The 13,196-nt window shown below is 44.5% G+C and overlaps 1 protein-coding gene across 2 annotated transcripts in view; it reads left to right on the forward strand.

Moving 5' to 3' along the window:
- Nucleotides 1-13,196, forward strand: part of MYH11 (myosin heavy chain 11) — a 101,961-nt gene that overhangs the window by 26,025 nt on the left and 62,740 nt on the right. For both annotated transcript variants that reach the window (XM_077828895.1, XM_077828894.1), the window contains exon 3: nucleotides 908-1,064. In XM_077828895.1, the coding sequence (XP_077685021.1) occupies nucleotides 908-1,064 (157 nt within the window). The remainder of the gene's footprint in view (nucleotides 1-907; nucleotides 1,065-13,196) is intronic.

A 13,196-nucleotide genomic window follows, 5' to 3' on the forward strand; every position in this document is an offset into this window, starting at 1 on the left:
TTCAGCCTGTGAAGTGCTTGCAAACTGTTCACTTTGACTACCTGCTATTCATTATTTGTGGTACATGATTAGTCACTTATGTCATGTGCTATTGTTTCTGCTACTGATTGGATAGCTGAAACCTTTTAAAATAAAAGCATAATGAAAAGCAAATGATGAACAACAAATAGTCAATGTTCTTGTTTGCGTGAATATCCTTATTCACATGTAAAGAATCATTCCCTAAACTCTTGTGTTAACAAAAACCCCAAAGCCAGGTAATAAGGACATTCATGTGGTCTGACCAAGCAGCAATTTGGAACTAGAATGAATTTTTTGCAAACAGCCTTTGCCGTATTCATCCAGCTCTACATTATATACATACCACCCTACTTAAAAAAAAAAAAAAATCAATGTCAGTTTCAAGTTTTTTCCCAATTATCCTGAGATTTTAATTTAGCGAATTGCTATCTGGTTAAACAGAGACTGTAATGTTTTTCAGCTCACTGAAATTGCTCATATACAGATCCATAGGCATTTCCATGTACATGCAAGCACTAAGAATGGTGGCGGCCAGTTCTGCCCATTCACCCTGTGCAACCCCAGCAAAGTAACTGCAGTCATGAACTATGGCACGTGGTATGCAAAGTATGATGTTTCTATCGAACTTGACATTTGAACATTCTTGGAGCTATCTCTTATTGTTAGAGATGATTAGGTGGATATGTAACTGAAAATTCTTACTTCACGCAGGTATATGTTCTGATTTCTCTATGGCTATATCATCGTTGTGTTGTATAAAAGGCTGTCTAGGAAAGCGATTTACTTATTAAAATATTGTGTTAAATATGTTTGATCTTCATGTTTCTCAATGTTTCTTGAAACATTCTGAGTTACACTATTCTTCTCTATTCGGTTTTCCTTGCAGACATATTCAGGCCTCTTCTGTGTTGTGGTAAACCCATACAAATACCTGCCCATCTATTCAGATAAGATTATTGATATGTACAAAGGGAAGAAGAGGCATGAGATGCCACCCCATATCTATGCTATTGCAGATACAGCATACAGGAGTATGTTGCAAGGTAAGGCTGGAAAATATCCTGGCTTAGCAATGTTTATAAAACTTAGAAATCCCTGAGCAGCAGCAGAATATGATTGTTATAAAAGTTTATTCCATCTAGGAAAGGAGCACAGTCAGAAGAAGATTTATAGCTCTCTTCAATTACAGAAAAGAGACATGGGCTTTCTAAAGCTTCCCGAGGAATTCTTTGGCAGGAATTGTGGTCCATGAACATTATGTGACTCAAAAAGGAAAAACAATCGATTCACCAGTCTGAGTGGAGGCATGTGGGCAGGGTTTAAAGTCAAGCAAATAGTTTTGGCAAATACGGGCATGGAAAAAACTCCCTTTGTACATGGAGACTATTCCAAGGCTAGCAGCTAAGTTTTGCTGACTCCTGGTCAGCGTTACTGTGTGCGTGCTGCAATAAAGTGAAGCCAAGTGAAATCCAGTAACGTCTTGGTGACTATCATTTGGTTGCATTCTCACATTTGGAGCTGGGGTCCTATCTTCGGCATCAAGAATGCAATCAGCCTTCTAACGATAAAGAGAATGAGCTGCAGTGGGAACAGGATCAGGCCCAAAAAGTAATGTGGAAGAGACTTTCGAGGTAACATACCTCCTCTCACTCGTGCTGTCATTGTTTTATCATAGACTCAGAGAAATAAACGACTGGATGGGGCCTCAAGAGGTTATCTAGTCCATCCCCCACATGTTGAAATGAGACCAAGTTTACCTAGACCATCCCCGACGGGTGCTTGTCTAGCCTCTTCTTAAAAAGCTCCAATTATGGGGATTCCACAACCTCCCTGGGAAGCCTATTCCTGTACTTAACTATCCTTAGTTAGAACAGTTGATCCCTGTCTTCCTTATAACAGTCTTTATCATAGAGGTCCCCAAATTGTGGGGCGCGCCCCCCTAGAAGGCATGGAGGAACGACTATGGGTGTGTGGCAGGGCCCAGGACAGCCCCTCAGGGGGGCAGGGAGGGAACGCCACCCATCCCCTCCCCACCACCAGATTTGCTCTGGGCCCGCTCCCACGCCTGGCCCCCTCCTAGTCTCTTGTCCCAGCACCTGCCCCCATCCCCAGCCTCGGTGCGGTTCCACTCCTGGCCCCGCCCCCAGCCTCAACTGCTGGCTGCGGTTCTGTTTTCGGTCCGGGGCCGAGGCTGGGAGGGGAGCCACATCTGGCTGCGTGCCTGGCTGCCAGCTCCCACCACAGCCCGGCTGCGGCTCCGCTCCCGCCCCCAGGCCCTCTCCCGGCCCCACACACACACGTGGACCCGCTCCCATCTCCAGGAGGGCGGCAGGGTGCGGATGGGAGTAAGGGGGGGTGCAACCCTCAAAAGTTTTGAGCCCGCTGCCTTAACATATTTGAAGACTGTTATCAGCTCCTCCCCTCAGTCTTCTTTTCTTTTAAGTTTCTAGTCCTATTTTTTTAAACTTTCCTCATAGATCAGATTTTCTAAATCTTTGTTTTTGTTGCTCTCTTCTGGACTCTTTCTTCAGTTTGTTCACATCTTTCTTAAAGAGTGATGCCCAAAACTGGACACAATATTCCAGCTGAGGCCGCCCCACTACAGAGTGGAATGGAACAATGAATTCCCATATCTGACATATAACACTCCTGTTAATACACCTCAGAGTGATATTAGACTATTTTTCGCAGCTTTATCACATTATTGACTCGTATGCAGTTTGTGATCAACTAGAACACCCAGATTCTTTCCAGCAGTACTACCACCTAGCCCAGTGGTGGGCAAACTTTTTGGCCCGAGGGCCACATCGGGGAATAGAAATTGTATGGAGGGCCATGGATGCTCACAAAATTGGGGTTGGTGGGGGAGTGGGTGTGGGCTCTGGGCTGGGACTGAGAGGTTCGGAGGGTGGAGTGGGAGGGGAGATTATGGCTGGGGCAGGGGTGTGGGAAGGGGTTCGGGTTCTGGCTGTGGGCTCTGTAGTGGGGCTGGGAATAAGAGGTTTGGGGTGCAGGAGGGTGCTCTGGTTTAGAGAGGTTTAGAGAGCGGGAGGGGGATCAGAGCTGGATCTGGGGCAGGGGGTTGGGGTGTGGGGAGAGGCTCAGGGGTGTGGCCCCTGATGGGCTGGATCTGGCCCGCGGGCCGCAGTTTGCTCACCCCTGACGTAGCCAGTTATTCTCCATTTTGTCTCTGTGCAGTTGATTTCTCCTTCATAAGTGTAGTCCTTTGCATTTTGTCACTACTATATTTCATCTTGTTGCTTTCAGATATAAACCTGTAAAGCCTTATGTAAAAGCTTTTAGTCTAAGAAAAACCAACAGATTTTGGGTGGTGGTGGGGAATAGAAAACAATCAGTTTATAACACTGCACCAGTACAGGGTAAGTTGATATATTGGTCTACTATCTCAGAACCAGCCACAAATGTGGTCCAGGAAATTGGGGTTCAGATGAACTGCACTCTTCGTCCCCTGATTGTTTGAGCATTTACATGTTGAAAGATATTGAAAAATGAAGTTCAAGGGCCCAATCCTGCAGTCCTCATCGACAAATTTTGCCTGAGCAAGAACTCCCCGACTGGGCCCTGAGCTTGCTTGACTTGGGAAAACAAACCAGGAATGTTTACAAAGCAGTATTGCAGCCCAATAGCTGAGCTACTGAGAAGTACCGATTTCTTTGTAATATATTGTTTGTGTAATAAGCTTAAGCATATGTACACAACAATGTGATTGCTATTCAGAGAAATTGTGCAGAGCTCAGCAAAGCATTTTGCACCCTGTATTATTTGTGTCATTTTCCTATGTAATCAATTTATTCAAAACTCTATGAGATACTACAAGTATTGTTCTGATGCTTTATTTGTGCCTTCTCTCTGAGAAATATAATTGATAATCTTAGTTGCTAGGTATAAGGAATCAAAAACTAAAGTTACCAGTCCTTAACCAATAATCTGGAATATCGTAAATGGTGGCAATTGTTTCATTCACAAGACTTACCCAAGACACAACAAAGGAAGCTAATTTCCTGCTTTTCCATGAAAAGCAGTGCTCCTCTTGTATAAGACTGGCTTTGTTGTGTGATTATGTAACATCAACAGATGCCAGTTGTCGGGATTGAACCTGGGACCTCTGGAGCTTAGTGCATGAACCTCTACTGTGTGAGCTAAAAGCCACAGGGCTGTTAGCTAAGGCTGTAGAGCAAACTCATTAATCCCTGTCTCGCTAAGTGGTCTCTGTGCCACTAGATGGACAGAACACTACACCCAGAAGGTGTGTGGGTTACAATTAGTATGTTAGGTTCTACTTGCAGCCTATATTAACTGACCGTAGATAAATAATAGACTTCAGCTGACTTTAAATACCTAGCAGGGTATTTTAATGTAGTTGGATATTAATGTTGAAATACATCTGTTGCCTATAGGCCAACAGTTTCAAATAGTGGGGACCTAAAGTGAGGTCCCAGAATCCATATTTAGGAAGTAGCTGTTTTTTTTTATTATTATTATCTTCCCCCCAGAAGACGTGAGCACTCACAGCTCCCTCTGACTTCAGTGGAAACTGAGTGCTCAGTACTCCTGAAGATCAAACCACTTACTTCGGTCCCAAATATGGATTCAGGTGTCCAACTTTACACATCTACACTTTCAAACATTGGCCAGAGTGTGTAGAAATATATATAATCCTATTTAAATCCTGGACAATCAAGTAGCTGCCATATTGTATCAGCCTTTGTTAGCTTTGTGGCTGATGTGATGAATGCACAATTTGCTTTTCTTATCTAGAAACCACTTTGGCTTCTCCAGCTGAGTGGGAATGGAAGATAGGGTCACAGTCTGACATACAAAGCAGGGAGTTTTGACACTTCACCATAATGCACAGAGAAGATAACAGACAATGTGCCTCCCTCCCCTAATTATAGCAGCAGTTACTCTTATAAAAACATGCATATCAAATCCTCTTACACTCAAATTTATTGCATAAGCATACAAGGGTCAGATGCTGGAATCTAGCTTAATGAGAGCAGGGAAGTCTCTTCCAGAATAGCATAATCATGGTAGAGTAACCCACTCAGTATAAATTGATGCCATATCCAGTCCGTACTGTATTTGTCTGGTTTCAGAACTACCCCTTGACATTAGGGACGCAGTGCTGTCTAGTGGCGAGAGCTAGAAACTCAGTCAGGTTATGCACTGAGGTGAAAGAGGAGAGGTGTGTGAGAAGGATGAAGGCCAAACATCGGTGCCTCTCTCACAACTTCACCATCACCAGCCACAAATTAACACCTGACAGGAATGGTGCCCTGAGGCAAGGACCTGAAACAGACTTGGGCCTGCTTCGGTTCTTTCCTGAGCTGGTGAGATAGCCCATGGGCTTACAGAGCATCCTCACTCTTGCTTTTCCAGGCTACCTCCCCACCCTTCTCAGTCTTCCTGAAATTTACTTGCTGTTGAGAGATTGCAACTGCTCGTCTCACAGATTTTACCTTGAAGGACTTTGGTTTGTTTCTGTGTTCCTTGTTGTGTTTGAGGGGTGGCGTTTTAGGAGTTGTGGTGGGTTTTTTTAAAACGGCAAATGGAATTCCTTGTTTGTTGACCCTGCCCGTTTTTGGCTCCTATTGCTGGCACCAGTTCTGAGAGGATCTCTGCTGTTGTGGCAATGTGATTAATGTACTTCTTTGAAAGTTACCCTTCTTGACAGTGGAGAGGAAGAGGACGGGTGGGAGGGAGAAAAAGGGGGATGAGTTCATGAGAAGAGCCTAAGAGTCTTTAACTGGATGTACTTTGACTGTCTGTAACACTCAAACCCTACACAGCAGCAGTTCAATGGGAGGAGCAGTCCCATGAGATCTTGTCACAAGCCCAGGCCACCCCCCCACTTCTTATTTATTTGTAAATGGTATTTTGGATTCTCTCCGTTTCAGCGAGAGCCCCCGCTGCTTTTGATACTTTAAAAACTGTGCTTTTGTCTGTTTGTGCTTTGCACACCTATCTGAATCCAACTTCAAAATATCTCCATTTGTTCTACCAGACTTCACCCCCAGTTGGAGTGGTGAAAGTGCATTTCGGTGGGAGTTGCGGGTGAGCAACAGAATATGTATATATAAAGTGTATGGACACGCACTGGCAAATATGGGGTTTGAACAAATATGTTTACAGCTGGAGTGTAAACAGAAAATCATGTTAGCAAAGCATGCATTGCAGCACTAACTCCCTGCATATTTTCCTTGTGAGTTTTTAGTATCTTGCTTAGTCAACAGGCATACAGTGTCCTTTAAAAACCAGGAGTATCTTTATGTTTATAAAGTGTGAAGAATTGTGCTTTAATATTTCCTCCTCAGGACAGCATGGCCCAGGGCAATCCACTCACTTATCCTTGGCTGACGGACTTTGCTTTCATAAGGGGGCAATCCCTCAGCTGGTATAAATTGCCATAGCTCTATGGAAGACAAGAGAATGACGATGACAACATCACTGGCTGAGGATCTGCCCCCAAGAGTTTGTAATGCTGCTGGAGTAAAAAGCATATCCAAATACCTAAGCAGAGAACTCTTCTTCTATTAGGCATTTGGTCCTCGCTAAGTGGCACTTCCCCTTTGTTTGGTTCATATTTAGGCATCAAATATGAGGTCTGAGATAAGTTTTTGAGTTGTTCTAATGCTCAAAAACATAGCCAAGGAAAACTGATGTTAAATATTTGGGTACCTGCCCAAAACCCACACAAATGTGTATTCAAACGAGGGGAAAATGTAAGGAGATATTGACTGGGAGATAGACACACAATTCCCATTAACTTCACTGGGAGTTGAGCACCTAAATCCCAGAGGTGATGTTGAAAATCTTATCTATTAGCTCTTCCTCAGAGTAGGGGACTGGGAGTCTTGACTAATCAGTCTAGCACCATCTGTCACTGGCAGTGTGACGAGGGCCCAGTCACTCTCTTTGAGCACCCCTGTTTCCTCATAAAGGTAATGGGCATAATAATACTTAATATCTCACGGGACATGTTGTGGTTCCATCCATTAATGATCACAAAGGAGTTAGAGATCTTTGAATGAGAAGCAGTATCAGTGTGCAAAGAGTTGTGATTCTGATAAGGGGTTCTGAATCTACTTACACGTTTTCTGCAATGTTTATCATCTAATGGTGATGGTATCTTTGCCTCACTCCCCCTTATTTATCCTGCCATCTCACAGATGGATACTCTTCTGCCCAAGCATCTTTAGAACTGCTGGTAAAAGCCCACTACCATCTAAGGCATGTCTACATGGGGAATTGAACAACACAACTTGTGTCTTTCAGAGGTGTTTAATCCCCACCCGCCCAAAAGACAAAGGTTTTGCCTGGACAAGTGCCCGTGTGAACAGTGCGTTGTCGGCAGGAGAGCTGCTCGTTGGGGGTGGAAGTTTGTCAGCAACAGAGCCGACAAACGGCAGCTACCTGCACAACTTTTAGCGGCAGGGCTGTACCGACACAGCCCTGTCGCTAAAAGGTGTGTAGTGTAGACATAGCCTCAGACAAAGAAATGCTCCTCTTGAGCTGAATGCATTATTCACTCAATCTGCTTCAGCCTCTCTTCCTTCCCCTCGCACCCCCGTGCTCTTTTGGTGAGTTCTTAGTGAGTGTTAATGCAATTCGTGGCAGTGCATCAAAGATTCAAGTTTCCTGCTCTTTATAATGGAGGGGAAAAACTAATACACTCAGGTGAATAAAGTACTGTACTGACAGGATAGAACACAAAGCAGGCCAGGAACCAGATGCTGTAGCATTGCGTCACTTCACAGTTCAGTGTGCTAATAGTTGAACAGTCAAAATTTACACAGGTAAAAGTGGGGTGGGTAAGTACTCCTGTTGGGATCCAGGAAGTGGGTGGGCAGAAGCCTGCCCACTGCTACAGGACCTCGCCCCAGCCTAAGGGGAGGATCCACAGGTCCAGGATTCCAAATAATTACGGGGGACAACTAAGGAGATAAGAACGGGAGTGAGATCACAGGGCTAAATGAAGGGAACCTGACGGGGACACCAAGCAGAGAACCCCGGACATCGTCCAGATCTGTGCCATTGATAGGGCTTTTCAAAATGCCTTCTATCTCTCTCATTGCCCATTTGATATCAGAAGAAGTCTTGTGAATTTGAAAAGTGTTCAGAACTATGAAGCAAGTGCTCATTGACTGCCCCTAAGCACAAGTAAGTGCTTGAAGCACTGTGCTGTTAAGATTCTGCCCAGATTTTCAAAACAGTCTTGCAAGATCTTCTCTTCTGGCAGTGGAACTGGAGGGAGGCAATTTTCTGATTTCCCCACTGCCACTAGTAGTGAATGTAGCCATTTTGTCTCTGTATGCATAGGTAGACGAATTCATGGTACGCACTCTGGCTCTGCCCAGATAAGGCAGAAACATGCCAAGTTATCACCATAGAGAGCAGCCATGAACTTTTTTCTGCTTTTGACTTTGTTTCCTTTAATCTACATGAAAGAAAGAACATATGAAATGTCTCTTTGAGAAGCACTGTCTCTATCGAGTTGAACTAAGTAATATTGAATGTCCTTGCAGACAAACTATCAAGCTAACCTTACACTTAAAGATGAGGTACATAGAAAACAGCCTTACAGATACATAGCTACGTACTTCACAAAAGTGTGGTTATCACTTCCCCACCCCCACCAAAAGGCAATTGGACTTAAACACGGAGGGATGTCAGTTTAGTAGTATTGGTCAATGCTGATGTGCAAAGCCAGCTTGGGTAGCAGTAACAATTGGGATAAAGCATGCATATGGATGTGAAGGCTCTGTCCGTAAGAATCAAAGATGAAGAGAATCTATTACAGCCTCCTGCCAACTCCGGAACCTTGTTTCATTGATGTAAAAAGCCATGAAATAAACAGTTTTAAAAACTGTATTGCTTGGAAAGCTTGGGTTAAAAATAATGAAAGAAAATAAACTAGTTAATAAGTGGGAGAAGAGGGAGGGAGAGAACCTGCACCTTTAAAGTTTTTATTAGATTCATACAAGTTAAAATGGTGAAAGGGGGCTGCAGATGAAAAGCCATCTTCCTGCTGTGACTTTCATGGGACTGCATCAGACACATCCCCTTTAGGCAGTGTAGCCAGTATAAATGTAAAGAAGCCAATGTCTGATCACAGCTTCAGTCGGTTTTCTCCTTTTATGGTAAAGCTGCCAACTTGCTGCTTCCTTGTGAAAAACCATCAGATCATGTTTGTGATTAGGCAGAACTAGCTGGTCTATTGAGATCCTTGGGGCACACAAGAGTTACAAGCAGACTGAAGGCATATCAATAAAACAGCTCAGTAGCTTCTAGAGAAAGCAACTTGGGTTTTCAGAAAGACTGGTAGGGGTGGAGATGATTTCGGGGCAGTAGGCCCCAAACTTTTTACCTTGTGCCCTCCCCTTATCCCTGTCTTTGTGCACACATACACACCCACCCCACCCCCAGAGCCGAGCCACAGCTCCGGGGGGATGGGGACGGACGGGGATGGGGTAAGGGGGCTGAGGCTGGAGCCACAACTGGGGTGTGGGGCCGGAGCCCCAGGCATGGGGCCGACAGCCAGGACCAAGAGCCAGGGCCAGGAGCGGAGCTGGGTGGCACTGTGATGCTCCCATAAGGGCTGGCCCAGGCCCCAGCGTGCACACACACACACTCCTCTGCGCCCCCTGAGGGGGGCACACTACACAGTTTGGAGACCTCTGTTTTAGGGCACAAAATTGGGTCTGTATTCGCTCGGGGGGGCGGGGGGGGAGACTAAGACTTAAATAAAGTCCCCACAATTCTGAAGGGAATACCGAGGATGGTTATAGCAAGATTATTTGAGTTAATGTCAAATCCAAGAACAAAGGGCTATGAACCAAAAGGCCATTGGGCCCTGGAAGAAATATTCTGGATTTTTTAAAAAAAAAAAAACACAGGCCCAGATCCTGTAAACACATATGTATTTTAAGTACTTGCATAAGTAAAATTAAGCACATGTATAAGTATTCTCACAACAGGGCAGTGAGTATAAGTACTCTCGCTATCAGGGCTGACCTTAGGATTTTTTGGGCCCTACGCCCCTATGCCCGATAGCAGCCCTGGGGGGGGGGGCGGGGGAGGACGAGGCAGCAGAATATGACCCCTACCTAAGGAGACTGCAGTGCGCACTGGGTGCGTGGGAGCCGACTCGCTCTTACCTACTGTCATGGGTGATGAGCGAAGTTGCCGCTTGGGGAGGCTAGCTCCCCAGCCCACCTCTTCTGCCTGCAGCCCCTCCCATATTCCACTCCTGCTCCGCCCCAGGCCTCCACCCCACCCCACCCAGGCCCTGCCCTCTCCCCACTGTCTCCCCACTCTCTTCCCTCCCCCACCCTGCTCACCCTCTTCCAGCCAAATCCCTGAACCAACATGAAGCAAATGATATTGAGGGGGTAGGGAGGAAGGAACCACTCTCCTGCAATTTCTTTCTAAAGCAAATGAAGCATGTTTTCCACTGCATGCCAGATGGTGAAGACTGGACATGCAGAAGGAACCTAACTAAAAGTACTGAATTTGGGAATAAAAAAATGTCCATCACAGGTTGTTGGGTTTTTTTTTTTTTTTTTTTTAAATATGCCCTGAGGTTTGTCAGAGATTTATTTTCAAAACTTTGTAGTAAAGGCGAGTCAGCTGTCTTGCTGAATAGTATGGGATACATGGTGCAGCTCTTCTCTGTTTTACATTTTCTTAATTAGTATTGCTAAGATGGTTTTATATTTTAAATGTACTCTTAAACCTTCATCAAGTAATCATTCCAGATTACTACATATTTAACTCACTGAAACAGACATTCTTTTAAATTAATCAGTCACAGACTTTTCCTGTGTTCATAACAATTTTCATTGTTTTTAGAAAAAGGGAACACTAATTCACTAATTTAATATGTGTGATCTCCATAACAATAGACATGTTTATGAAATTTCACCGAAGTGAGCTGTAGCATTTATTTATGCGCAAATAAATTTGTTAGTCTCTAAGGTGCCACAAGTACTCCTTTTCTTTTTAAAAAATATGTTTCCAAAGATTTTAGGCATAACAAAGGAGTTTATATCTTACTAGGTACTGATTTTGCTGGAGACTTCTCTTAAAACTAATTCATCAGATAGTCAGAAGTAAAGAAAGGGAAACTCTTTGTCCAGCTATCTGGAAGGAAACGGGTGTTGTCCCTTTAAGGGCTCTCTTCACTGGGTGGGGTTGGGAGGCGGGGGGGAGGGGGGGTGAAAAAAGAAAGGGATGGACAGAAAGGACAGGAAAACTTTGGAAGCAAGTTTGTTTTTAATTATAGTAATTAAAATGTGTATTTTAGATAAGGGTGGTCTTTTGAAGGATTTATTTAAAAAACTATATGTCTGAAGATCCAGGCATTTAAGGCTATAGATGATTGTGCATCTAAAAATCTATGCAAGGATTTTTTAGAGATGTTATTTTATAATCTTCACCAACTCACTAATTAAATATTTTTAAAGTAAATTTTAAACCAAGGTCCTGTAGACTAACATGTTCTGAGTAAATATTGTAGTAATTCACCACTGTTTTTGTCAGTAAATTCAGAAACTGACAGTATATACCTGGGGGTTGGCAAATGCCTGTTAAATGGCTTCATTACCACTTAACATGGCTGTTACTCTGAAATGGCTCTTTAACAGTTTCACTGTTGTGCTAATAAGTCTGGCAGGCTTTTTCACTTTTAAGTTACTAGATCCCCTCTGGAGGAAGACTCACCAGGCTGCAGCAGCCAGTTGTGGTGGGAGCCTGCAGGAAGGGTCAGAACAGGGATAGGAAGAGGCGGGAGGGTAGACACTAAAACCCAGTAAGAAAAGGAGTACTTGTGGCACCTTAGTGACTAACAGATTTGAGCATAAGCTTTTGTGAGCTACAGCTCACTTCATCGGATGCATGAAGTACTGTCCCAAATTTTCAGGTGCCCTATGCAGCTGCGTATGCCTAAGGACGGCCCTGCTTGCTATCCGCGGCAGAAACAGCAACCAAAGTGGATAATTCTAAAATCTAAATGAGACATTATTTGAAGGACAAGACATGTTGGGGTCTGACCATTAATTCAAACGAAAGGATGACTCTTAACAGACTTAACAGTGATGACTCACTTCGTTCATCCTTAACTTTTGCCATTTGTTAGAACAGCTGATCTGCAATCTATTGGTATAAAGTATCTTTGGAAACCTCTGTTCATGCATGTTCACAATTAGTTTGTCAGTAAGAGGATTAGCAGGATTCAGAGAATGCATGGGTCAATGAGATGGAGCTGAAAGCCTAAAGACTTTGTATGGCTGCCAGGTGGGAGGAGGGGAAGATGGGGATAAACCCTGGGGGCCAGTGCATGTGAGTGAACAGGATTCTATGGGTGCCTTATGCAAGTTCCCCTCAATGCCAATAAGTCTCTTCTCACAACATTCCAACTCAGGTGGTGACATACACACCAATGCTAGCTTATAGGGTGTGCCTCTGAGAAGCCTGAGCTGCTGTATGGTCTCTGCTTCACTTTGTACTCTCCGATTGACACATAAAATTACACCCAGAGCAGAGGTGGGAACTCAGGACATTTCTGCTGATGTCCGTCAGGACAGTAAAAGAACACCCAGAGGTTACAGTCTGTTTGGGTCAGCCAGACTCCAGCTGGTAGATGCAGAAGCAGTCAAAGCAGGGACTGCTGCACCCCCAGGTGCAAGACCCCACACACACTCTGGGTACACTGGGACCCAGGTGGTGTCTCTCCCACCCTGCTCCCCCACCCACAGGCAGTCTTAGCGGAAAACCATTGAGAGGACCCAGCCAAAATCTTTGGCTGGCAGATGCAGAAGCAGCCAAAGCAAGGGCCTCTAGACATTGAGAACTTTCTACAGTTTTGACTGGACTGGTCTCGGCCCTGTGCTGAGTAGCTGCTTGCTCCAACTCTCTGCCTCAGTCTTTTCACCTACTTGACCCTCTTCACCTTCTTCTTTGTTGCCCCATACCCCCTTCCTTTCTATGTGTATTTAGCTTATCTCCTCCTTACTAACCCCCTCCACCTACCCACCCAAATTACTGTGGAACTAACATGATGTTTGCTGCCATCACACATTGTTCACTCAGCTGGTGTGTTCTACCCCTTCCCCCAGCCTGAGTCCGTCTTGTCTATTTAGACCATAAACTCTCTG

The sequence above is a fragment of the Eretmochelys imbricata genome, chromosome 10 (assembly GCF_965152235.1).
Source record: "Eretmochelys imbricata isolate rEreImb1 chromosome 10, rEreImb1.hap1, whole genome shotgun sequence".
Taxonomy (NCBI): domain Eukaryota; kingdom Metazoa; phylum Chordata; order Testudines; family Cheloniidae; genus Eretmochelys; species Eretmochelys imbricata.